The sequence below is a fragment of the Amborella trichopoda genome, chromosome 9, assembly GCF_054954075.1.
Source record: "Amborella trichopoda isolate Santa Cruz 75 chromosome 9, AtrichopodaSantaCruz75HAP2 v2.0, whole genome shotgun sequence".
Taxonomy (NCBI): domain Eukaryota; kingdom Viridiplantae; phylum Streptophyta; class Magnoliopsida; order Amborellales; family Amborellaceae; genus Amborella; species Amborella trichopoda.
The window spans coordinates 44,372,882-44,400,803 of NC_142344.1; the positions used below are offsets into that span (position 1 = coordinate 44,372,882).

The window sequence follows — 27,922 nt, forward strand, 5'->3', positions numbered from 1 at the left end:
TCGGCCGATTCGATACGGGAATCGGTCACCCCCGTCATTAACAGTGGCAAACTAGCCGAGTGGATGAAAAAACTAGCCGAGTCGGGCATAGACACATGGATGCAAACTAGCCGAGTTAGGCATAGACACGTATACACGCGTGAGCATGCACGCAACAGCGTCCACGGTGCGCATGCCTTCCACACGCACAATGTAACACATTACCCGTGAACAATTTATAACTACAATTCTTTTCCATAGGCTTCGATGTGGATAATTAGCTAGGCGGTCTTGAGAAGCTAAATCAATATATATATATATATATATATATGTTATATGAAAGTAAACAAATACGTTGCAATGGTATGATGGGTCGCTCTTTTAATTTTTTTGCTAGGGGTTGTAGGTTTGAACCCCCTCTCAATCGCAGTACATTTTTTCGTCAAAAAATTATCTTGACAAAAAAAAAAATATTTTAACAAAAAATTAATTTTTGAAAAAAAAAAAAAGTTACTTTAGCAAAAAAAATACAATTTATTTTGACAAAAAAGTTACATTGATAAAAAAATAAAAGTTATGATAAAAATGAAATAGTCTATAATTCTTTTTATTTATTTTTAAGATTTAATATTTTTTAATATTAATTATATATTTATTTATTTATTATGATATACAAATATAAAGTACGTATAATATTTAATTATATATAATTACAAAAATAAAATGTTATATAATAATTTACAAAAATTAACTTAATCATATGAAATTGTTGTTTGTTTATGTGAATAACTTAAATATAATTATGTTACTTTTTTGTCAATATAATTATTTTTATATACAGTAAATTATTTTTAAATTATATGAAAGTTTTTTACTAATATTTTTAAATTATTTTGATTTAATATTGTAATAGTATATTATAATTAATAGTTATAATTCGGGATTTAAAAAACAATGAGTCAACTCGGTGGTGGTAATTACATTATATGATAAAAAATGGAAAATTAATAATAATAATAATTGGGTGCTCATCACCCCTATCTTTAACCAAAAAAATCTAAATTTACCTACCCAAATAAAACATAAAAATTCTATTAGGCTATTATATCATGAGATTATTTTATTATATAATTAATAATTAATTAAGTAGTTAACTGAGATTAAAAATGAGTACTAGCTCATAGGATATTAAAAAAATAATAATAATAATTCTAGTTTATTGAATATTAAAAAATATTAGTTTAGAGGATATTTTAAGAGAGAAAAATAACACTAACTCATAGCACTTTAGAATTTATTTTTACATTGATAACCAAATCTTTTATTTTTTATTTTTTAATTTACTTGCATTGTAAATTATGTGATATACTATTTTTTCTTTCAATTGTCAATAATACATTTTAAATTAAATGATATTATAAGGTATTTTGGATTTGTTATTATTTGTATAATAAAATAAACTATAAAATATAAATCAACAATTTCAATTTCAGTATATAATACTATAGTTAGGTTGTTAAAATTTGAGTTTTTTTAGCGGATCACCAATTCGAGATTTTGGTGGCCATTTTTTCATCGATTTAATCCATTCTTTATTATAGTCCAGTATAATTCATCCGTAATAATTCTATTATTTTTCTTTTGTGTGATGTAAATTTATGAGTTAACCTAAGTTCATACAGAGAAAGAATATCTCAATATTCACATATTGATGAAAAAATGAAAGTTAATATTGTAATACCTTCATTTTTTATTGGATTCCTAAAAAACAATATTTATAATAAATTTTGATAGTTTTTTTAGTTTTTTTTTAAAGCGATCGATTTAGTCGATTCCCGATTCGGATCGTCGATTCACCTGTCCAAATGGGTTTTTGTGATGCCCGATCCGGGGCACCAATCCGTTTTTTAAAGCAATGCTTCTATCAGTGTTTAAAAAAACACCGAGTCAAACCCGACTCGCCCGGTTCGACTCGGGAATCGGCACTGGCTGTGCCGGTTCCAGCCTTTTACACGGAATCGCCTGATTCCAGAGAGAACCGGGCGATTCTGTACAGTGAATCGACGAGTCACCGTATGGACTTGGCGAGTCCTATGAAGAACACGGGCTGCATGTTCTTCACGGGTTTCTTCAAATTTTGTCCTTTTTTTATCATTTTTCTTCTGCTTTTTTTCATGTGATCAAATATTCAGGCTTTATGCAGCTTTTTTCAGGCTTTGATGCATTAAATGGTGGAAAAATTTCATGTTTTTGGATCATGAAACTTGCGGGTTTTAGGGTTTCCGCTTTTCCTTTTGTTTCATGTCAAATAGGGCATGAATCTGTGAAAATTTTGAGGCATATTGATAGTACATGTGTTCATTAGAAATTTATATTACGAATTTGTGATTATCTTTGAGAAAAACATATTAATTTGGAAATTGAAGCTACGGGTTCACGAAACCAAATAAGAACTCTGAGTTTTTTTTTTTTTTCTGCCATTTGATCAATTTCAATCCATATTTTGAAAATAATCACTTAAATTTGTAGGGTTTGAAATCTCTATCGTGTCTTTTATCATTTACCATATTCAGTTTTATTTAATTTATTCAATTAATGTCTGAGTTTTTAGAAGAACACAGTGATGTCTGTGAAAAATTTTTTTTGCTGTTTTTTTTGTTTTTTTTCGCCTTTCAATCTATTGTTCACGATATATTATAAACAAGATTTCTAGGGCTTTTAAGCGTTATAGTCTTGTTTATAATCAGATGTATTCAATTTTATCTGATTTATTCAATTTGAGTTTCATTTTTTAGTTTCAATGACTGTTGTCTGTGAAGAATTACGTTTTTTTTTTTTTGCTCAATTTAATCGATTTGATTTTGATTTATTGATGATAATGTGTTCATAATTTAGGGTTTTGATACCTTATAGTGTTGTTTATCAAAACATGTACTCAATTGGATGTAATTTATTCGTTTGAAGGTGGATTTTTGAGTTCAAATGGCTGATGTAAGGTGGCTCTGTGAAGAACAGATTTTTTTTTTTTTTTAATCCATGATTGAATTTTTTGAAAATTTGTGATTTTTCGAAAAGATGTGAAAATTGTGACAAGGTTTTGATTATCATGAGGTATTAAACTATATTTTTAATTTTTATTGTTTGAGTTTGCTGTACTTTTTTATTTTGTATTTTTTATCCATGATTGATTTTTTTGAAAAACGATGATTTTCCTAAAAGATGTGAAATCGTGACCAGGTTTTGATTATCATGAGGTATTAAACCATATTTTTAATTTTTAATGTTTGAGTTTGCTGTACTTTTTTATTTTTATCCATGATCGAATTTTTTGAAAAAGAATGATTTTCCTAAAAGATGTGAAAATCGTGACCAGATTTTGATTATCATGAGGTGTTAAACAATATTTTTAATTTTTATTGTTTGAGTTTACTGCACTTTTTTTTTTTTTTTTTATCCATGATTGAATTTTTTGAAATATGATGATTTTCCTAAAAGATGTGAAAATCGTGACCAGGTTTTGATTATCATGAGGTATGAAACCATATTTTTAATTTTTATTGTTTGAGTTTGCTGTACTTTATTTATTTTTTTTATTTTTATTTTTATCCATGATTGAATTTTTTGAAAAATTATGATTTTCCTAAAAGATGTGAAAATCGTGACCAGGTTTTGATTATCATGTTGTATATAGTGGTATAAATATTTTTGTAAATAATATAAAAGGCATAAAAAATAAAAAATAAAAAAGTTACTTTTTTGTATAGCAATTAATTTTTGTTGTATATAGTGGTATAATTATTTTTGTAATAAAAATTAAAAATAAAAAGTTTATTCTATTTGAAATCTCCATCTTTCTATTAACAATCTCTTTCACTAAATTTATTATAGAAACCTAAAAAAATAAATTTTTGAAAAATTGAAGCGTTATTTCCAAAATTTTTATGCATTTTATTCATTTTTACATTGATAACCAAATCTTTTATTTTATTTATTAATTTTTACATTATAAATCATGTAATGTACTATTTTTCTAACAGTTGTCAATAATACATTTTAAATTAGATAATATTATAAAATATTTTTAATTTATTATTATTTGTCTAATAAAATGATTATAAAATGTAAACTATTAATTATATAATATTATAATTAGTTAGGTAGTAATAATTTTGGATTATAGCTAGTTAGGCTGTAATAATTTGAGTTTCTTTAGCGGATTAGGATTTTTTGCCAAAACGAGATTTTAATGGCCATTCTTTCATTGATTTAGTCTCTTCTTTATTATAGTCCAGGTATAATTATTTATTTTATCCATGATAATTCTATGATTTTATTTTATGTGATGCAAATTAATATTTAAGTTTATGTAGAGTATCTCACTATTCACAAATTGATGAAAAAAATGAAAGTTAATAATATAGTACCCTCATTTCTTATTGGATTCTTAAAAAATAATATTTTAATGATTTTTTTGAATTTTTTTAAAACTTTAATCCGATTGATTCAGCCTATTTTCGATTTAAATTGCCGATTTATCGATCCGGATCGAAGTGTCCGATCTGGGTCATCGATGTGCTTTTTAAACCATCGACTTCTACGGTTGAAATCACCGAATCACTTTATCTATTCGGCTTTTAGTCGGGGCGACTTATCGTTACGAACCGCCCGGTTCTATGTAGACGGGCGGTTTTTTCTATTTTGCTGGAACCTCCGGCGAAATTATTCGGCGAAATAAACACTCGTGCTTTATTGGGGTCCTCATTTATTCGGCCCTTCATGCAGCTCTTCCGGCTAAACAAAAGCTACTGCTTCTTTAGGGTCCTCCGGCATAAACGCTCCGGCGAAATAAACACGAAGCCCCTTCATGACCCTTCCTAGTATCTTTTTTCTCCGTAATTGCTAGGTTTTATAGTCACTCGATCACTGTGTTTTTTAGGGTTTTCTTTTCTGGTGCACAATTGACATTCAATGGCCCGCTCCAATGGGCTCAGGCTCGTATACTTGGTCGCTCGAAGGTCCGCTAATGGCTGCTCATTCGTAGTCCAACCTTCAAATCCTGTACGCCTTAGAATCTGTTCATCTTCTATGAAAAGATTCCACTTTCATCTATCTTCTCTAATGTTGATGGTTTGTCTCTCATGAATCATTATTGTCCTGATGGTTTGTCTCTCATGAATCATTATTGTCCTTGCAGTTGAAGGATGTGACCCGGCATTGGAGCTCGTGGGCTCGTTCTGGAGCTCGTTCTGGAGCTTGCGGTTGGGGATTCGATACTGGTGCGTAATTGGAATGGCCGGGGTTTTGCTTGGTTTACAAAGTGGAAATGAAATTTGACACGTTTTAGCGTTTAATTCAACGCACTAGATTTTGTTTCATGCTTTTTGTTTAATGAGTTTACATATCATGCTTTTTGTTTAATGAGTTTACATATTTCTGGTTAGATGAGTTACATAGGTTTGATTTGAAAAAAGGAAAAAAAAGGGTTCCATTTGAAAGGTGTAGATACAGAGCCTTCACAATGAAAAAGAAAATAGACCTTTTTGGGTTTTAAGTGGTTCTGGGATATACTATTTTCTCAATAGTTATTTGTTTGTTTATTTATTTTTTGGATAGAAAAGTCGGGCTTTTACTTTTGGTTTCTCTACCTTTTTGGGTTTTAAGTGGTTCTGGGTTATAATGTGTTTTCTCAGTTATAGTTATTTGTTTGTTTATTTATTTTTCGGATAGAAAAGTTGGGCTTTTACTTTTGGTTTCTCTTTGGAGGCTTCCAAGCTTGTTTCTTCTGGTGTTCTTTATGGTGGGTAGTGTCTTACACAGATTATTTAATGCTGAGAAGTTTGATTGGATGGCACAATTTTCTTTGGTTGGCATGAAAGGAGATGGACTTTAAAACTTCTCCACTACATGTGGGGCGATAAAAGAGTACTCATCATCGAAACTAGGATTCATGTGGTAGAATGGTTGTTTGGATTTTGGAAAGGATGTGTTTGGGAGAAAATGAAATTTTTTGCAAGATATTCTTTATTGCAAAGAGGTGATAATAAACTCTACAATGAGGAAGTGAGCTTTCTTTTTTTTTGTAGGTTTCCTAACTAGAAGTCTGTGTTATAAGTGTGGATCAATGCTTACCATTGTTATGTAGGAAAGTCCTTTTAGAACAATTGTTGATTATATTATTTTCATTACCTTTTCTTGTCATGTTCGGATACACTCTATCACCGTATTTATTCTTTATATTCGACAAGTTCTCTTGGCTACCAGTCTCCCGGGGATATCTTTTCATACGAAATTTGCTGCTATCATGCCGTGGATAGGGACACCTGAATAACTTCTTCTGCACTTTGAATATGTGCATTTGGATTCACATTTTGTGAAGTTGCTTTCTTATGCAGTCAACCAAAGAAGTGGAGTTTGGGGTCAAGCAATTCATGGAAACAGAAATGCAGCAATTAGGTTGTTTCATGCTACAGGTGTGTCTCGTATAGGGTTGACAATTTTGTTTTCGAGTTTCCTGGAAATCAGCTGAGGTATTTCTAATGATATGTCAGGAACCTGTTCCATGCCTGCAAAGGACTACTATGAAGTGCTTGGAGTGAGCAAAAATGCTACTGCACCAGAAATAAAGAAAGCTTATTATGCGGTTAGTGTCATCTTTTTATTCTTACTACACGTCTTGCTCTGTGGTTGATACTCTCAAAAAAAATTACTCTATTATTATGTTTTGAATATGTTAACATAAAAATTGCTCTATTATTGAATATCCATTATTTCTTGCTATTCTCTTTATAACATATCATGTTGCTATTCTCTTTATAACATATCATGTTGGAATTCTCGAAAGAATTTAAGTTTATGATTTGTGAGGGCTCAAGAAATGAAACTAGTAGTACATGGTTGAGGATATAAGTTGCAGTTCCTTGCAAATAAAACTCCAAATAGTCCACATACTTGAAAACCCATGGCCTTACTTTTTTTTGAAGGTAATGCATGACCAGGCTACATCTTTCACTACTTCATTGACACTGACATTCTCGTTTTCTGAACAGCCGTTTTAAGTAAAGAGATTACATCGGTTTCACAGAGCATGCAACAAAAACACATCCAGAAATAAAAGGAACAAATAAAGATGAAAAAAAGGTGGGAAACTGGGGGGGGGGGGGGGGGGGGGGAGTACAATCCTTAATTGAGAGAATATTGCCTTCTATTTTCTCCTGGGCAAAAGAACCACCTCTACCCCACCAATGGATGTTATAATGGAAATGTGCTATACTTGAAGAACAATTTATGTGCACCTTTCTTGTAAACTGCAAGTGAAGGGAATTAAGAGAAAATTAGCCAATACTTTGTAACATTAGGCTCACTAAAAGTTTGGTTACAAAATATAAATCATAAGCTGTTATATGTTGAAATATTAATCTATGCATGACTTTTTCTAATTTATCTTTCTCTGCTTTCTTGAACGGATTGTAGCTAGCGAAGAAGCTCCATCCCGATACAAATAAAAATGACGCAGATGCTGAGAAAAAGTTTCAGGAGGTTCAACGAGCGTATGAGGTGGTTCTTCAGCTTAGAAATGTATCTTTAATGAAAGGTTTGTCAAAGTAGCTGACCTTTACACCTTTGGGCTACTTTGTAGGTTCTGAAGGATGATGAAAAACGATCCCTTTATGATCAGGTATGGTCATACTAATTCAGATTATCTTGCTTTATTTCTGGATTTGTCCTTCATATTCTGGTGTTTTAGCTTCATTTATGGAAGGATTGTTTTAATCCTGTTATCTTTTGCTTCTCACAGATATGTGCATGTATGTTGTCATTTCTGTTCAGTATGGGTGTCAGTGGGACTTTTTGCAAATTATTACGTTAGTTTTTAGAATGATAGTCAGAGGTATTCACACTTGCATGATTTGGGGCATCTATAGAAGAACTACTTTGGAGTTTGATTAATATTAAACCTCGGTTTTTCTGTCAGTTGATAACATTACTTTATAATTCCTATCACTTAAACAAACAATAAAAAAAATGCTGATCAATTATATACATTGAAGTAACAAAACCATAGTAAGCATGTATTATGCCTCTAATATTCTTTAGTATTATCGAGTGGTTCCCTTCGAAAATAGTGGCTCCCATGACATGCGCCCTACAATGAGCAAAGAATTAATACGCTCTTTGGCAATTTTTGAATTTTTCTTATGTCTAACAAAATGATCAAAGTGCTCTTATGTGTACAGGAAGAGAATAGTGCAACACATAGGTCCAAAATAGCCTTAAGGGAATAAAACTTGTAGAGAAAACAACATGGAATAGTTATGAGGAGCATTCTTTTGTGGAGAGAAAAATGTTTACCATAGAAATGCCTGATTTCGCAATATTTGTGCAAAAAAGTGACGAGAACTGGGGATGACATGTACTAGGAGCATTGAGAAATGTGTAGAGGACATAGATTCTCTAGTGATGATCAGATGTCTCCTTTTCTTGATTGATAATTTAACTATCATTTTCTGTCCAAACTAGTATTGATCCTTGGTTTCTGGATCAGAAAGTAACCATTGGGATGAAAATTAGCAGCATACATTAAGTGATTTGGTTATTTAACTATTGGGTTGAAGGCTTATATCTGATTTTTATTTGGGAACATGAAATACACTTTGACAAATTGATAGGAACATCCCTTATGCTTGCAAATAGAATTTGAAATCATATCCATCTACAAGAATTGATTTCTATATTTCGAGGAGTTAGAGTAGCCTGAAGTGAGTTGTGTCATATGACTTGAAGATCCGGATTCCATGATTATGATATAGCCGAGCAACAGTTTTCCAAGAAGAAGAAGAGTTGAGATTTCCAAGTTGGTTTTTGAATCTGTGACATTCCCTAAAATGTCCATAGAGGCCTATGTTGGATCATTCTAAGATACTTCAGTTTTGTGGGTTGCCATAAGCACGAGCTTTAGATCCTTAATTTCATTTGCACTTGTTGAATATTAGTGAATTCTTCACTTACGACTGCAAAGTAAAGAATTTGAGATGAACAAAGGCAAGATGACCTACCTTGTATTATGCAACTGTCATCAACACGTCCAAATCTTATGAAGTAAATGCAAACTTGTTCCCCCTGGGGCATTGAGTAAGGCGACTCTGGGTGGTGTGGGGATTGGATGGTCAAGTGCCTTGCTTTAAAGGAGTGGCATAGAAATAGAGGTATTAGATTGACTATTGGGGTCCATGAAGAGGGTTTATTTGTTTTGTTTTTGATGAATCTGTGAGGAGGCCATCACATAAAGAGATTTAGGTAGGATTTGAAAGAGGACAATGTGGGTCTCTTTCTTGTCAGATCCTCCTTGAGGACTCTGCTGGTAACGGATTGAAACTATCTTGGAAGTGCTGTTTTGGCAATCCAGGGCCCTCCTGCACAGGATAGGGCTGGGCGGTTGGAACCAGGAACCATTACCTTTTCCGGTCCATTCAGGTTCTTGGACTGGCTGGTTCATCGAGCTGGTTTAGGCTGATGGACCAGCCTGTCCAATGTCTGGATCCATCAATCCACTAGTTTAGGACTGAAGTGGCCGGCCCTGAAGGAGTAAGAAAAAGGTTCGTTATTGTGGTCCTTCTCTGGAGATCCAGTAACAACCCTCTTAAGTGTTTTTTTATTTGTTTTGGATTTGGACGAGGCAAAGAAAACAATGTTTTTTTTTTTCTATTTTTGATTCTTTTGAAGGGCTTTTACAATATGTAAAAGCCTTTAAAAAGCACCATCAAAAATGCAAAAAAAGGCTCTTTATCAAAATACACTTAATGTTTCAAGAGTTTAACTATTTGCCCCTTTTCAAACTATTCCAACTAGTGTTTCAAAATACGGGATGTGGTCGGGGGGCCAATGCGGCGATACAGTCCAGATGTGTTGCATCCATTACCCCGATGTGGTCAATAAATATAAAAAATGCCAAAAAATCTCAAAATAATGCATGGAAAAAATATAAAGGTGATTTATTCCTTCAAAAATAAAAATATAAAGGTGATTTATGTGATAGTAGGTATTTAATTTATTCATTAACTCCAATATTATCAGCTATTGGAGACTCTGAATCCTCTGATAGAAGACATTAGAAATAGAAAGTAGAAATTTGAAACTTACTATATAGAGGACATTAGAAGTCATCAAATTATCATAATTTATAAACATCCAAAAACTGTAATCACAAATTCGCAATTTAAAGTTACAAATTCCAAAGCAAAGAAATATACAACTACTAAAAGTCTATGAAGAGTTCAAGAGTCAAGACAAGTCATGTGCACTATGTTCGCCCACAAGCTATGAGGCCCATATATACTATGCACTACGAGGCTGCATATGCGCATCCCACCAAAGTTCATATGCGCCCCTATGCAATGCGCTTCAAGGCGTATAGTGCATTATGCGGCGATGGGGCTGCATTTAAAACAATGATTCCAAGTCATGGTTGTGTATTTTAATGGGTATTTTAAATTTAAATAAAAAGATACGGATAAAAACCATTCAAGCTACTAGTTTAAGACCGAATTGGCCGGTCCTGAAGAGAGTAAGAAAAAGGTCAGTTATTGCGGTCCTTTTTCAAAAATCCATGTACAACTCCCAAGTGAGTTTTTCTTTGGTTTTGGATATGGAAAGGGCAAATAATTTCTTTGTTTCCTGTTTGGGTTTAGGAAATTAGATCCTTTACAAAGATTTTTGTTTATGAATTTTTCATTTTTGGTTGTTATTTTTTATTCTTTTGAAGGGCTTTCACAATTTATAAAAGCCTTTAAAAAGTATAATTGGAAATGCAAAAAAGGGCAATTTATCAAAATATTCCTAATGTTTCAAGAATTTAACAATTTGCCCCTTTTCTACCCTTCCAACTCATCGTTGTCCATATTTATGGGTATTTTGATATTAAATCAAAAGATATAGGTAAGCTGTTAAATAAATAAAAGAGAAAAAAATAAAAAATTTGTTTCATGCATCGTTTTATTTTATTTTTTGCAATTTTTGGCATTGTAAAATTTTATGAATTTCACAAAATTTTACAAATAGTAAAATTTGCAAAATTAAAGGGACTTGTAAAATTAATGGGCTTTTACAATTTTTAAAAAACCATTGGAAAACAGAATATTCGAAAAAGAAAAGTTGTTCGTGTATTTTCTTTTTATTTTAGGTTTTGTATTTCTAACTTGTAAGGGCTTTTACAAAATGTAAATTGTAAACCCTGGAAAAGTAAGGACTGTTAATGGGAAAAACAGAGAGTAGAAAACAAAAAGTTATTTTGTATTTTTTTCATTTTCGGTTTCTTAAGGGCTTTCCCATTGTGTAGTTGTAAACGTTCTTAAAACCAGAAACAGAAAAATGATTTGTTTTTTAATTTTTAATTTTTTAGTTTTGATTTTTAAGGGATTTTACGAATTGTATAAACCCTTAAAATGCAAGAACAGAGAAGGCAAAACAAATTTTTTTATTCGATTTTTCCTTTTTTTTAAGGGCTTTTACAAACAAAAAGAAAAAAAAGAAATCGTTACTTTGTTATTTATGGACTTATGTATTTTTGGTTGCTTAATCGTAGTTTTGAATTTGAAGGGCTACAATCTGTAAAAGCCCTCAACAAGTAGAATTAGAAAAAGGAAATAGAAAAAATTCAATAGTAGTGTATTGTTGTACTACTTTATTCCTTCTTTTGAGCGTCTGGTCTAGTTCTTTTTATCATGTTATTGTTTTTTTTATCATGTTATTGTTTTGTGCTTGAGTATTGATGTATTGTTGCTTGATGTTTATTCACTTATTTGTTGCTTGTCGTAGTTTTTTTTTTTAATATATATTTTCTAGATTTATACATATTTTACATATTTTTTGCCTTTTTCCTTCTTCATAGTTTTTTATTTATTTATTTATTTTTTATTTTAATATTTGAATCTTCTAACCAGTCTGACGGTGAACTAGTCCGGTCCGTCCGGTCCAACTTCTTCGGTTAGCAGTTGGGGTCTGACAAAATTGCTCTTGAGTTATCTTCTTGAGAAATTTATGTACGGACTATATTTGGGGGGTCAATTATAAGATGAGAGCACGTTTGTCCCAAATTACGGGTGGCATCCCCCCCTCCCCGGTGTTTTTTTCACCCAAGTTACCCCCCTGTGTGGTAATCGAATACCGGACAAGTGTGTTTTTTAGTTTGAACGAAAAACAGCTGTCCGGTAATGCAAATACCAGACAGCTCTTTGAATCCCCAAAACCAACTCTGCCATTTCTTTCCCTCATTTCTCTCCTATCTGACTCTCTCTTTCCTCTCTCTCTCTCTACGGCCCAGAGCAGCCATCCATGGCATAGTGGTTACTTCACTGGGTTAAAGTTCTCTTGTTTAAGCGATCAAAGATCAGGAGCTGAAGAACCAGGAAGATGGGTCTCAATCAAAGCTCGATAAATTTGCAAATGGGGCTCGGGGCAAGAGATTGGAAAGAGATTGGGGAACTTCCGGTCGAGAGAGAGAATGGGTATTGTGTCTGTAATAGAGTTAGATAGAGGGTCTAGATCCGTGGGAGAGCTAGAGAGAGATCGAGTCTTGAAAGTCCAAACCCTTTTCAAGTGTATTTCCTCTGTATCTCTCTGCACCCACTTTTCCCCTTCAAGTGATTTATCGAAAACAAACTCCGAACGAAATGATTGAAATTTCGCCTTCTTTTGGCATCGAAAAATTGTAAAGAGAGATTTCGGAAAAAAGACGAGCATTATCTGGGCCTTCAGCTCTGTAACTTCTGAATATTTGTGGGTTTTGATCGAGGAGAAAAAGAGGGGGTTTTCATGTCTTTAGGAACCTCTTTAATTGAAATTCTTCATAATTACTCATAAGAAGTTAAAGCTAAATTGGGGTATTTTTTTCTCTGGTTTTGGCTTCTGCAACTTCAAAGGAGCTCTGGTTTTCTAGTATTAATCCGCGATTAATGGAGCAATAAGAAACTCACCTTGCTATTTTCTTTGTTACCGAGCCAATGCCTTATCAAACCAAACCATCTCTTGCCTTTCTCCTCGCTTTTATCGCCATTAATGGCCCTGCTGCTATTAAACCTGTTTAATCTCGTGATCTCATAGAGCGACCTCTTCGAATTTATCGCTCTATTCTCTGAACTGCCATTAACGCCCCCTGATTCCTGCACAAGAATCTCTTCTCTCTTCATTGTTTCAAGAGAGAGAAGACCCACAATTCTCATGTTCTCTCTCTTCACATCCCAGCAGCTTTTTGGGCCAGTGCTCATTGGCACTAGAGAGACAAAGCCTCCTGCTCTCTCCACTCTAAATATGGGGTTTTGGGGTATGGGTATGAGAGAGAGAGAGAGAGAGAGAGAGAGAGAGAGAGAGAGAGACTGGGTGAATGGGTGTGAGAAAGGGAGGGAGAGAGAGAATGCAAAAAACCCACCTGTCCAGTGTTTGGTTTATCGGACATGGGGGTAACTTGGGAAAAAAAACGCCGAGGGTGGGGTGGGGTAACTTGGGACAAGGCATTCCTTAGGATCAAGAAGTGGACTATTGAAAGTTTGAAATAAAGTCCCTCTTCTCAACAACCCTTGTAATCATGGTCTTTTCTTGGATAGTAGTTCACAGGATACCTAGCTTCTAGGTCGATTTTATGTACTTTCTATTAATCTGAATTGAATTCAATGACCCAGTATATAAATTAAAAAAATACGGTAACTTAGTAGTCATTGTGCACCGTTTGGTATCTTCTTTCCAGGAAGAAATTGTTTTGGTCGTCTAATTTTCTGCATTATGGTTCATTTAAAAAACATAAAACAACTCTTAGATTTAGTTTGAACCTGTTTCTGTTTCTGAATTACTATGGTAGGAAACACATCATAATTTTAATATCGATCACAAGTCATTCTCAAAATCTTTTTAAGGTCGATCACATGTCAGTGGATCTCGTCTTGTTCTCGTGTTGCTATGTATAACCAATTGTTTGTTTTTTTTTTTTGTTAAATGTAATTGTAGATAATGTGCTCCCGAAACTGACCTAGAATGGCTTACTTTCTGTTTTTGATGTAAGAGATCTCAGATACCTGGCATCAAACTGGGAAGATTTTCTATATTACTTGTTTTCTTTGTTATCTATAGATCTTGACTACAATAGGAATTCATTTAGTTTTAGCATGAAACCAATTTGTTCTTTTTCTGTAGTTGCTTTTGTACTTATAAAGCACAATTCCTTTTTATGGGGGTGATTGTAGGTGGGTCCTGATGCATTTGAACAAGCTGCCGCAGGAGGTGGTCCAGGTGATCCTGGATTTGGCAGTGGCGGATTTGGCTTTGGTTTCGAAGATATTTTTGGTGGAGGAATGAATGAGGTATATGCCTTTGTCATCATTTCTCAAGGGGGCATATCGTTTTGCTTCTGATCATTGGATGTCACAGTCTATGTGGTTGTATGTACTTGGGCTGATATGCCTTTTACCTGTATCATATATATTGGCTTTTGTTTATTGAATTATATTGGCCTTAAACTTGTTGAAACAGTGTTTGTTGCAGTTGTTCTTTTGCTTTCATTTATTTTTTTTGTATCTGATTCTGAAGCCTTGATTGTAGACATTACTTTCTCACATTTGTCAAGTTGTATCAGTTTTATAATTTTTTATGTCAGTTTTATAATTTTTTACAAGTTGTCAAGCCATTATTTATATCAGTTTTATAATTTTTTTATGAGTGATTTGTCAAGTTGGTTTACCTTGGTTTTCTGGAGATTGTTATGAAACTAATGCTTCCAAATCTTGCATCATATGTGGCCGATAGTATTCCTCCTTTGTTTTCTCCTTCTTATGCTCAATTTATACTTATTTCAAGTATTTGATATGCATTTAGTGGGATTAAGTATTAGTTCATGTGAAGTTTTTCTTTAAAATCTTTGGTGTATCGAGGAAAGTTGGAAGGGGGTTTCCTTCCAGGATGGTGTTCCTTTTTGTTGTTTTGAGTCCCCGAGGTGGGATCCATGATGGAATCAATGGGGTGGCAAGGAGGGAAAGAGGCAATTGGTGGGCCTCATGACATGGTTCTCCTATTACCCTGCCTCATGTAGTTTGTGGTTATTGGGCATTTTTTGTGGTCCTCGATTGACATTATTAATCTAATTTTCAAGCATGGGACCTCAGTCGGTTTAGTTATAAATGTTTAGGGTGTCATTTTTGAGCAAACCCTCTGATGTGGCTGTCCAAAGTCTGGCTATTAGCTAGATAGTACTTTATGTATTAATCTCGTTCCTTAAGAATGACCAGGTTAGAAGACACTTGAAGGGTTATCTATTCTGTCTGGAGCGATGCACATGGTTTCACTTGCCCGTCAAGGGAGAACTACACCTGTGTGGCCTGTGGGTGTAGTAGACAAGGTGGTAACAATAGGTCCCATTTGTATGAGTGGGGAAGGATGGGAATGGAGGAGATTCTACCAGGTTATGCCATGCATGAGGAATGGGAAGAGAGGTGGGGGGGGGGCGGCGGGAGAGTGGGTTAGCCAGTCATTTGACAAGATTGCTAGATATTTATTAGCCAGTCATTTGACAAGATTGCTAGATATTTACCAGTAACATAGCAGCATATTGTGTCGCAGGATTAAAAGGTGTCACTGATGGTCCTTAGGGTTTCTGGATGGAAGGGAGATGGTTTTTTTGGTTTTTGTGATGCTGTTGGGGCGAATGGATGAGGAGCAGGTGATGTTGTCAGTTCAATGTCAGGTACATCTTTTTTTGTTTGGGTCAGAGGAAGTGGTGGTTATGGTTTTTGCGTAAACAGCTTATATATGATTGTTCCAGGGCATCTGTATGCCTCTGTCAATGCCTTTGTGGAAAAATTGTTTATTATTTATTGAAGAGGTCAATGGTTACAATCTTGGGTATTCAAGAGAATAGGCTGCCTGGTCCTTGTATTGTTTTTCTCCCGCCTCTTCGGAATATTTAGTGGGGATTACTTACGGTCAATGTAGTAGTAACAGTGGAAGCATGGAAAAGTTGTCTCAGATTTTTGATGTGTCTGAAGGTAGTGAGTTAGCGAGAAGGGAAGGGAAGAGCCTCAAGGCATTAGGATAGGAAGAAAAGAGGGGTTTATTGGGCCAAGTTGGTGGAAGAAGAATGTTGTTGTGGGACATCAATCTGCCTTGTGCAATGTTAAAAAAAGCGTTGGCGGGCGCCCAAGAACAAGGACAAGTAGGGACTATTCACATAAGAATTAAGATATAAGTTATAATAGTATTATTATTTATTAATTAATATCCATAATATTTGGTTTTGGGATATCAAATATTCATGGTGGGCAGCTAGGCACCCAAAATGCCTAGGCACGCGCCAACGTTTTTTTTAAGATTGCACATGGCAGATCTAACAAAGAAATCGAAAAAATAGAACATTTATCGATCTTTTGATAAATCACAAAATAGAGCTTTTTGGGGAGTTTTTCTCTCTTTAGATGGCACAGATTTGGTTTTGGGGGTTTAGAATGTTCCCCAAAACGGGAACTAATATTTTGACCAAAGTCGAGGGCCTCGGCAAGCTGCATCGAGGCAGTGCCTAGGCGGCACCTTGTCCGCTTGGGCGGGCGCCAAGATACAAGCTGCCTAAGTGTCCTGCTTAGGCGATTGGCAGCTTAGGCGGCTGGGCAGCAGAATTTTGGAACACTGTTCAATTGTTCTTTCTTTTGGAATGGTCAGGTTCAATATGAGTTGAAAGCTACACTAAAACTTGTGTTCTTTCTTGTAGGACGATCAGGTTCAGGTGAGCTAAAGGCTACGTTAATCATGTTGGAATATCGTACTGTTGAATTTTGTTGCAGATGAAATGTTGTGAGCCTTTTTGGGACTCTAGTGAAGGTTTTGCAGGATTGGTTTAATGGTCATAGCTGATTTATTATGTGGTCACATTCGACGCAATGAAGGAGCGTAGTGGTGGTTTAGTCGCTATAACCAAACCTGTTTTTCTGTTGTAGAGTAGTTCTAACTTCTCGCTAGTTTCACGCTTTCGCTCTCATCGGCTTCCAGCTTCTCCATACTGAGTCAAACAGGAATTACTAAAAAACTTGATACGATTTACTTGAACGGCAACTTTTGGAGTTCACCAAATTTGCAAAATGTGACATTATGAGGTTGGCTAATTTCTTGGGGTCAAATGGGAATCTGCTGTTGGAGAAGGAATGTGGGAGGGTGGGAAGTTTCGGGCTCTGTTAATAAGGTTTCTTTTGGATTATTTATTGTTAATGATTAGGTTTCCTTTTGGCTTTGGAGATGTTGGTGTTTTATCATGTGTTTTCCATTTACATATTTATTTATACTAGTCCTTTCTATTCTTCAATAACATTTTTCACTTTTTTAGTTTCTTTAATAAATGTTCTAATATGAAATAATCATTAAAGATATTTTAATATTTTGATTAGACAGAACTGGGCAACCATTATGTCATTTCTTTCATTGGGTTCCCCTTGAATAAGAGTGCCAGTTAGCCAACTTAGTTACTGATGATAAGATATATTTTGGACACATCCATTTTATCAGATCTAATAAATATCAGCAGGTGCACAGTCGACATTCGCCTATGGCAATATTTTTTTAATATAAATTTTTTTTAAGTTTTGCTATGAATTTGATTATTTGTCATCAAACAACATACTAAATCAACCTTTATCTTTCTGATTTTTCTGGTAAATATTCCTGTTACTCAAAGATGATACCCCTCTCCCCCCCCCCCAAAAAAAAGGACTTTTTATGCGAGGGATTTTTTTTCCCGGGTTTTACTCTCCGAATTTGTAATGGATAATTTTAAATAACATAGCTTGTTCAAAAAGAGGTTTGTAAGATCAAAGTTTTCTAAGACTCGATTGGACTGGCCGCCTAACCGGTGGCCATTCCTGTCGATTCAAGCCCCTTGAAGTGGAATGTTCATTGAACCAGCTTGAACCGGTGGATGGATCGAACCAGCCGGTCCTAACATGGGTTGAAAAATACTGAAACAAACCTCCTTTTTTTGTCCTTTTTCGGGTCAATTTTGGTCATTTTCTTTAGCAGTATTTCATCCTTTAGAAATATCTTGAGTTGTTTTGTGTTTAATATTTTGGAGGTTTTGGGGGTTTAAAAAATTGATTACCCAACAACCCTTGGAGAGGATTATGGCCGTCAATCGGCCCTCTTTCTTTTTTATTTATTTTTTATATTTTAAAAATAAAATTTTTGGATTTTTAAGGGTTTTGCCAAAAATGAGTTTCTTTTTCAAACCAATGAAATAGTTGTTTCTTTTATTCAAATTAATAGTTCTTTTTGCTGTAATAGTTTCATGTTGAAGGTTTTTTGCTTTTTTGTTGTGCATTTGTTTTGCACATAAATACTAGGTTTTTTATTATTTACTTGTTTAGTTTGTTCTTGGTTCTTTAACTCTTCAATGGAACTAGGGGTAATGTTTATGGATAAAAATTGTTGAATATCATGGATTGTGTATTGCTTGATGAGTTAATTGGAGTGCATCATGAGATATGGACATATGATGTGTTATAGTTTTATTTTTGTTCTTTTTTTTTTGAGTTTATGTTATTTTATTTTATTTTTGTTCCTAATAAATCTCTTTTTTCTGAATTTCCTTATTTTCTTTTTACAATTTTTGTATTTTCTATTTTTGATTTTTGATTTTTTGACCAGTTTGGCTGGTGAGCCGGTCTGACCGAACGAGTGCCCTCACTGATTCGACCTATAGTCTGGTCCTGACAACTTTATGTGAAATCACCTTGGCATATGTTTGTCAAGTCAGGAGCGGTTAGTGGCCTGGAGTCGGTGAATGCACCAATCTCTAGGTTTATGCTCAGGAGTACCTAGGAGCTGTAATTCAGACATAGAAAACTATTCTCTTTATTTATGTATATTGGGATTTGCTAACATATTTTGTTTATGCCTTAATGCTTTGCATGGAAATAAATAATTTGTCTTCTATTGCAAATAATTTAGGTCATTCGCCAACAGGAAATGCAAAATTACCACGTGATTTTCTGATTTTTTCCAAGTGCACTCCAAATTAGTGCTTTCAAATTACTGAAACAGGTCGATAATTTCCCACAATGTTAGGTGCTAGAATGTCTGGACTTTATAAATAATTAGCAAATACAATATTCTCAAATGTTGAATAATTTGTTTGAGTTTGTTATGTGCTTAAGTGGTTGCACCTTGTTTAATATGGCTAACTGCTTTATGATGAGTGTACTTTGATTGAGCCATTTTTGATGGATCTTCAGAAGTTTATGGCAGTGATGGTCAATAAAATGGATCCTGTATATTATTCCATTTGTTGCTGCGATGCCACCTGTTACCTTCACTTGCTGTAGATTTCTGTTAGCTTAAAATTTTTTTTTTTTTGGTTTTTTTTTGTTTTGTTTTATATTATGTATCTTCTTTAGAGTATATGAGGCTAATTTTTTGGCTGGTGATGATACACTGCAGGCTTTGAAGAACATGTTTCATCAAAAGGCATTTGGTGGCCAAGATGTTAAGGTTGGTAAACAAAATGTTGTTTGAGAGCTATTCATAGATATTCTTTTATCTAAATGAAAGCAATAAAATTTAAACTGTTTATCCGGGTTTTTTAAACCTTGGTGACAGATTTCTCTCGAAATATCATTCATGGAAGCTGTTCAAGGGTGCACAAAAACGGTAACGTTCCAGACTGCTGTACCTTGCGAAACTTGCGGTATGGGCGTTTCTTCCCTCCCATTGTTCTGTTTATCTTCCTTTGTTGAGTATAGATATTTTGAAGTGTATGGCATGGCTATTCTGATTTATTGTCTTACTTGATGATGTATATTTTGGAGGCTTTAAGAATTTTAAGATGCTCATGTTTTTCACTTACTATACAGATGGAACCGGTGTTCCTCCTGGAACTAGACCGGAGACTTGTAGGGCATGTAGAGGTTCTGGAATGGTTAGCACACATCTTAAGCGTTTGCTTTCCCAATTTTTTAAAGATTTTTAGAGTAATTGTATATGGAATTGGCTTGTGAATTCTTCCTTTGCTTCTGCAGATATTTATGCAAAGAGGTCCTTTTAGGTTGCAGTCGACTTGTTCACAGTGTGGTGGAAGTGGAAAGACTGTTAAGGTATAACTTGTCTTTTTGTTGTCATGCCTATTATATTAGATGTACCTTTAGTGCAAATCTTTCCTAAGATATTGAAATTTCTCAAGAAATTCCCAAACCCCCATGGATGGTGGAGCTTCATGCTGGTCTTTTGGACCATGTTTAGTGCATCCCATAGTCAGCCTTAATTTGATCTTAATCGTCCATTTCTGTAACTAAGCCGGAAACATGTGGGGATGTACATAGGAAATCTGTGTCATATAAAAGTAATTCTAGCCTTAATATTTGGGGATTTTGTAATGAAAACTTCAAAATTGTGGGGCAAATGTTTTTACATAAAAGAATGCTGAATATGGGAAAATTTTAAATTAGCCTGAGGCACTTTAAACCATTAAAGTTTTTTGTTCATTAAAATAATGGTAGTCAAACCTGTAAAGTGTTAAATTGCAAATAAAGCAGCTTGTTATGTTATGCTTTTGGATGTTGTAAAGTGTGAAGTTGTAAATAAATCGGAATTTAGTGAATAAACAATCTGCTTCCTGTTATTCTGGCATATCTTAAATTTTTTTTCTTTTTTTTTGTATTTTGTGGGATTATTATTACATTAACTAATCCTGAAAGAATATAAATTATTATTTATTCATGAAATAAAATTCAAGTAATAATTACTTTTTTGTTGGCCATTCTTGTGTTCCCTTTTTTTATTGCTTAGTGTGGGATTATTGGAAATACTTATCTTTTAATAAATTTATTAATTTAAATTAATAATGCCTACGCAAAAATCTTAATTCATTCTATCAAAAAAAAAAAAATTATTAATTTAAATTTTTTACAGAATGTGCTCCATACCTAGGAGCTCTATGATGTCTTGAGCCGTTTATTCCTGCTCCTGTCCCTGCCCCCAGTGGAGTTTCTACATGTGGGTGCAGTGGCAGGCTGCCGAGCTTTCTAGGTGGATTATAATTTATGAAAAGATGAAAATATTAAAAATTAAAAGAATTGTTGAAGATATAAAATATATGATGGACAGAAATAATATTTTCTTTACTCTAGGAAAAGGAAATGTTATTATGTCATCTATAGATTATACAGTCTAGCTTGGTTAGTGTATATGGTGGTCTCTTTCTATTGTTATTTTGGTCTCCCTCTCATATGCATGTTTGTTTGTTTGTGTCATGTGTTGCAACTTGATATATATGTTTTCTCCCCTATGACTCTCAGTTCGAGCCAAAGCTAGCAGTTTTATTTCTTATCATTGATAATGTGATTCTGTATTATGTTTTTAAAACTTTTGAAAATCATGTTCTTCATGAACTAAAAGAAATTATGAAGCAAGCATACACCTCTTTTTCTGTTTTGCAGACCCAATTCATTTGAGAGTATACTTGGTGGTGCATAAGGTATATAGAGTTATACACACTAACTACTTTAGATACTAAATTTAAAGACCAACAAATTGACAATGTGACTATTGTTATATAGCTTCAATACTGTGAGCAAAATGTTGAGCATTCAAACTCTATAAATATGCAATTGCCAAAAATACACAAATCCTAGTATAATTAATACTATACCTTCTATAGTAGAATAATAATGTAACATGTAAACAAGAACAATTAAACATAACATTTTAAACAAAGTCCAATTGGATCAAAACCAGAGGAGTTAGTATTTTATCAGCATATTTGGTTGATGTAACCTTGATTATATGTGTTCCCATATGATCTGCTACATTTGATCACCAGTAGTGGTCCTTCATTTATGTACTTTTGAGGCTTCTTTGTTATATTTCTCATGATTCCTTCTTCGTTAGGAATTTTGCAAGTCATGCAAGGGGGATAGAGTGGTAAAGGGATCTAAGACAGTGAGACTAGATGTGATTCCAGGTATGCCTTGATGAATATCCCAATGGATTAAGCAACATGTTGTGTACTTTAGAATTTCTATTGCTTTTAGAAGTTCTATTTATAATTTTTTTGTAAGTAATTTCTTTTTATGCTTCACATTGATATTTCTTTGTATTCTTTTGAAAAACAAAAGAAACATAAAACACTTTCAACAGGTTTGTACTTGGAGTTTTTCATTTTATCAATTTTGAACTTGTGATATAGACTGCTGATACATGGGCTTCTATTGTAAATGTGAAATAGAAATGAAAGCGTTAAAAAATGCGGAGATGGGCTGCTGGTGGCAGGGGTCCTGACTGCCTAGGTGGGGCCTTACCCGCCTAAGCAGGTGCCTCATGACTAAGGCGCCTTGACTAAAAGGCCATTTGGAGGGTGTGTGTGTGGTGTGGGGCTGAGAGTATGCAACATCTTTGTATTCCCTTCCACTCTCTCTTGTGCCACATGAATGTACTTTCCTTCCCTTTGTCTCTTTTACGAATCATCATGCTCCCTTCCCCTTTTGTCTCGTTTTCCACCGTTACCTTCTTCCCCTGTTGTCTCTTGTGACATTTCATCATACTCCCACCCCTTTCTTTCTTGCAAATCACGTCAAGCAGCACTCCCTTTCCCTTTGTAGCTTGCAAATCATGGTACACTCTTCCCTTTTTTCTCTTGTTAAATGTCAATAGTACTCCCAGCTCCGTTTGGGCAAATAAATCATGTCAAAGCAGTGCCTTTTCTCTTCTTCTTCTTGGCCTGGCCCACCTAAGCATACCTTGGCTACCAAGGTGGGTGCCTAGAGGCCCCTCTACCATGGGCACCTGCCTGGCCATAGGCGATGAGTCTACAGCCCTTGGCTGCCTAGATTTTTTTAACACTCGAATGAAATGCCTTTGTCGACATAGTACCCTTGTTACCTGCACAGAGTTAGTGGAATCTCCAGTGTTAGAAGCTTTGCTGATTGTAGGACGTTGCCATTCAATCACTTGAGAGTCATGTTTACAACTAAGAAGTGGAAAAGCAAATTGAAATGGAGAAGCACACCTTGCGAACACATCTTCACAAACTGAAATGGAGGAGAACCTCACCTTGCAAACATATCTGCCACCTCATTGGCATTACAAGGCCTGTCAATCTCCCCCCCCACCCAAAAAAAGGGCAAAATATTGCATTTCCATGTCCACTCAATTCCATAACTTCTGCGACTAATTGACAACTTTCTGAGGAACTGCTGCCTCTTTATTGCCCATTGAATTGCATTCAACATTATGAAGTTATTTAGATATCATTTTTACAGTTTATACACAATGTTTTAAAAAGCGGACCACCCAGCGCCTAGGCGGTCCAGAAGGCCTGGCTGCATCTCCCTGGCCTAGGTGGCCAAATTAGTCGGGTTGTCCCTAGGCAGCCGCCTAGGCGGTAGGGCACCTGCCTAGGCGGGCGACTAGCGCCTAGCCCTGGGCTGCGCCCCGCCCAGGGGCGGAAATGCCCTTTGTCGAGGGGTTTTTTTTGGTTTATTTTTTTTGAAAAACAATGGTTTTCAAAAGTGGGTTTTAGGTTCATTTGAAACCTAAACCCATTAGAGCCTATTTTATAGAGAGAGTAACCTAAAGAAAACTAGATTTTGTGATTTTCATTGGATTGAAGTGTTTCTCAAAGTTATGGGAAATGGATTCAAACATCACACGTTATGATTAGATTTAGTTTTGGAGTTTTTTTAAGCCTATTATAGGGTGTTTTTGTTGATTTTAACACTAGAATAATCTCAGAGGTGGAAGTTTGGAGATCAAGCAATCAAAGTAAGTGCAAAATTTTATTTTTTAGATTGCTTGTATTATTTTGAGACGTCTTCTTCAGGATCTATTCAAAGTGGTGATTCGGGTTGGAAATATGGATATAACCCGAATTGTTTGGATAAAAATTGCATCAGATGCAATTATTGTGAAAAGAATACAAAAGGGGGCATAAATCAGTTTAAGAAACATCTTGCCAGTATTAAGGGGAATGTTGCCTTTTGTAAAAATGTTCCTGAAGCTATCAGAGAGCGGATTTAACTGATATATGGGTTCAGTAAAACATAAACAGGAATATCCTTGGTCATTTGGATAGGTCTATTTCTGGTTCTACTAGAAGACGTATTCTAGGTTGGAAGTATAGTTATAACCCGAAACCAAACGATAAAAATTGTATAAGGTATAATTTTTGTAAAAAAATACCAATGGTGGTATTAATCGATTCAAGAAACACCTTGTTGGTATTAAAGGGAATGTTTCTTCTTGTAAAAAGGTTCCTGGAGCTATTCGGGATGAAATTAGACAGTTTGAATTTAGTAGAACCAAAAAAGGAAGAAAATGAGTGTTGTTCTATGGAAATATCTTCTCCAGGTTCTTTTAGAAGTGGTGATCCAAGTTGGAAGTATGGTCATAACCCGAATCCGAATGACAAATCGTATTGGTGTAATTATTGTGGAAATGATACTGAAGGGGTATTTATCGGTTTAAGAAATACCTTACTGGTATTAAGGGGGATGTTGCCCTATGTTAAAATGTTCTTTAGGCTACTAAAGAGGAGATTTTACAATATTTGAGTTCAGGGAAGTACAAAAAGAAAGAAAAGGGTGAAGAGGCACTAGGTAGAACAACCAAGACTCCTAGAGGCTCATTTGCACAAATCAGGAGGGAGGTAGAAGAAGAGGAGGAAGAGGCAGATTCAAAAGAAACAGAGGAGGACAAGTGTTACGTTGAAGAGGGAGATGACTCTAATGATGTGGCCTTGCATCTGATGCATATGATGAGGCTTACCCTACTCCTGATGATGATGATTGAAGAATGAAGACGCTTGATTCTTGGTGTTGACTATTGAGTCTTAGGCTGTATATTTTATTTCTCTTAATTTTTAGTTTCTAGTTTATGCTATCTAACTCTTGTGGGTATGCTTGTATGGTTCTAGCATTGTATATGGATTATGGACTATCTAAATTCTTCTCATTCGTGGAAATATGGCTGATGCTTTATGTGTTACATAGTTGTACCGTTAGACTTAGACACTTGGACTACAAACATTTTTCTTTTTACTGGGCACTGGGCTGCTCAGGTTCTAGGTGCCCGCCTAGGTGATGGGTGGCCTGGACCCCTCCGGCTGCCTAGGTGCCACTTAGCGTTTTTGAAACACTGTTTATACATTAACATAGTTAAGTATATGAAATGAGGAACCCCTGTTCTTTCTTGTTCCTAAAGACTGATATTTTTAAGATGCCAGCTGGTAAAAAGTTTTCCGGTTTTGTTTATTCCCCTATATTTAAAACATGCAGGAATTGAGGATAATGAAACTTTGAGGATTTTTAGAAGTGGTGGTGCTGATCCTGAAGGCAATCAACCTGGGGACCTCTATGTAACCATCAAGGTAACATCTCAGTAATGACCTTTCCCATGCATATGTAGTTGATAACCAGTTTTAGACATGTGCGTGTGTGTGTCGTATGTAGTTGACAACCAGTTTTATACATGTGTATGCATGCATGCGACTGCGTGTGTGCACATGCACGTGTGTGTAGGCATGTGTGAGGGAGGGAGATATCACATGAGCTTGGGATTATCATATTACTGTGTGGACTTTTTGCAGGTCCGTGAGGACCCAGTTTTTCGGAGGGAGGGCCCTGACATTCATGTTGATGCAGTTATCAGCTTCACTCAGGTTTGTGGCTTCTTTCATTGTTATTTCTTTCCGCATGCTGAATTTTTCTTATCTTGAAGCAAAAGAACTGAAATCCTCACTTTTTGTGTTGAGATCTAGAAGCATTTAGGGAATGATAAATGTAACAATTGACATGGGTTTTCATAGCACAACGTCTCAAGTTCCATTCCTTTGTAACCTTGTCAAAAAAAAGAAGAAAATGTAACAAAGCGACATGTTTTTGGGAACTATTTCCTTCTATGAATAGCTTGTGCTAGGCCCAAACATGATGACTAGTAGATATATGTAGTCATATTGTGTTTCCTAATTCTCATTATAAATGTTGTATTTTCTTATAACGAGTCAAATGTGGATTGCGTCCTGGAAATCATTCTTTATGATTCTGTTGCATGTTCTATAGTGATTTTTACTGAACTCTTTGTTGTTCACAAACAGGCAATTTTGGGTGGAACCATTCAGGTCCCAACTCTAACCGGAGATGTTGTTCTGAAGGTCTCTTTCTTGTTTTTCCTCTTTAATTCTTTGCAGTTAGACTTTTTTTCTATAAATTGCTGGTGTTATGACAATGGTCTTTTGTTTTTGCAAATTTGTCTTTAGGTTCGTCAAGGCACTCAACATGGTCAGAAAGTTGTCCTGAAAGGGAAAGGTATAAAATGGCATAAACTTTCTAGTAATTTATTAGTCCTGCAAAGTCGTCGTTTTTGAGTTTCTGATTGTGCAGTTAAGTTCTACCAATCCCTGTGAAGCATTGACTATGGGTCTTTATGCTCAAAAAATGATTGTTTGTAGGGATTTATATGTATTATTTTTAGTTTGGTTCTGCTGGATTCATGTGCCCGTGTCAATTAATTCTACTTTGTATGAATTAATTTTACTCATGCAGGTATAAAGTCCCGGGGCTCATCATTATATGGGAATCAATATGTCAATTTTAGAGTAACCATCCCGATGTAAGTATTTTTGTCAGAATACTGATCTTCAGCTTTTATGACCTGAATTTGTGCGAGAGAGAGAGAGAGAGAGAGAGAGAGAGAGAGAGAGAGAGTATTGATCTTGAGTATTGATCTTTTGCATCTCTCCTTTCAGGAATCTGACTCATAGGCAGCGCATGCTGATTGAGGAATTTGCAAAGGAGGGGCAACAAGGAGAGCAAGAGAGGACTGCAGCTGGGGCGAGTGGATAAAATAATTGAACAACCACCTCTTCTCTATTATCCTCTGTTGGCTTGAAATTTTGTAGGAGTTACATGAATACAGATTGGAGTTTGTAGTTTGTACAATAATTTATCCCTACATCTTTATCAGATGATAAATTAAGCTATTAAAAGGCCTGATTATGGCAACTGAGCATGCAGTCATTGCATAGTTATATTAAAAATTGTGTATATAAACTTATCAGGTGGTGGTTGAAGCATCGGAGGTTCCAAACCGCAGTTTCTTGTTGATCTATATTACTCCAAAATAAATCTCTATTTAGTTTTTGATTTTGTTATTTTTACTTCTAACTGAATGGGGAAACTAAATGGCAGTTGAAACCTAGGGAGCCGATTATCTTTGGTGTAAAGCACCCTATTATTATGGGATGAAAAATGTGGGGCAGATTAGGTGAGACTCACTTACTGGAAGAGTCTCAGTACAAAGCGGCTTGGGATCATAGGTCCTACAGCTGAAAGGACCTGGTCCGAGTTATTGCAGTAAAAGTAGCCGTTTGTAAGGGTGTGTTGGGAAAGCTTCTAGAATACCACACTTTTAATGTAAAAGCTCTGCTAATATGCAGCATTTTGCATTATATTTAAGGGGTTGGGATCCTACTACTTTAACAGTTATACAGTGTGCAAAAAAGGCAATCCAGCAATACCTTAAAGTTATTATGCACGTATACTTTTGACTCGTTCCATATGAGCCCTAGAGTCAGTGGAGGTCTTGAATTCGCCTTACATTAAATTGTCCTCATGCAATTATGAGCCACCTCAAATTTCACAAGTGAAAATAATATTGAAAACCAGCATAACAATATGCGGAATGGTGGAATGGATTGGGTAATTTACCAATTTGAATAAAAAACTAATGGAAAAACAGCTGAAGGTAGGAAAATAAAACTATTGATTCAACAATTGTTTTGAATTCTTTTCAGTTAGTGTAAATCAGAAAAATGTCTGAAATTTAAGTTAAAAAGCAAAAAAGATTGAAATTTATGCTATTTTAGCAAAATTAGCTGAAAAACAATTGATATAGATGTTCATATTTCGAACTACATAGTTTGTTTTACAATTATTTATCT

At 34.8% G+C, this 27,922-nt stretch overlaps 1 protein-coding gene across 1 annotated transcript; it reads left to right on the top strand.

Moving 5' to 3' along the window:
• The first annotated feature begins 4,773 nt into the window (after nucleotides 1-4,773).
• On the top strand, nucleotides 4,774-27,123 carry LOC18439032 (chaperone protein dnaJ GFA2, mitochondrial). Its single transcript, XM_011626889.3, has 18 exons — nucleotides 4,774-5,037; nucleotides 5,174-5,255; nucleotides 6,372-6,449; nucleotides 6,528-6,619; nucleotides 7,450-7,533; nucleotides 7,616-7,654; nucleotides 14,208-14,324; nucleotides 19,432-19,482; nucleotides 19,591-19,678; nucleotides 19,845-19,909; nucleotides 20,010-20,084; nucleotides 21,877-21,949; nucleotides 25,260-25,351; nucleotides 25,571-25,642; nucleotides 26,078-26,134; nucleotides 26,240-26,288; nucleotides 26,526-26,592; nucleotides 26,729-27,123. The coding sequence occupies exons 1-18, from the start codon at nucleotides 4,948-4,950 to the stop codon at nucleotides 26,823-26,825; spliced, it is 1,368 nt and encodes a 455-aa protein (XP_011625191.1). The 5' UTR covers nucleotides 4,774-4,947; the 3' UTR covers nucleotides 26,826-27,123.
• Nucleotides 27,124-27,922: the final 799 nt, after the last annotated feature.

What these genes read in the sequence shown, in the direction of transcription:
- LOC18439032 (XM_011626889.3), top strand. Translation starts at nt 4,948, where the DNA reads ATGGCCCGCTCCAATGGGCTCAGGCTCGTATACTTGGTCGCTCGAAGG. An exon ending in TAGTCCAACCTTCAAATCCT is followed by an intron (nt 5,038 to 5,173) that starts GTACGCCTTAGA and finishes TTGTCCTTGCAG; the next exon opens with TTGAAGGATGTGACCCGGCA. An exon ending in CGGTTGGGGATTCGATACTG is followed by an intron (nt 5,256 to 6,371) that starts GTGCGTAATTGG and finishes TTTCTTATGCAG; the next exon opens with TCAACCAAAGAAGTGGAGTT.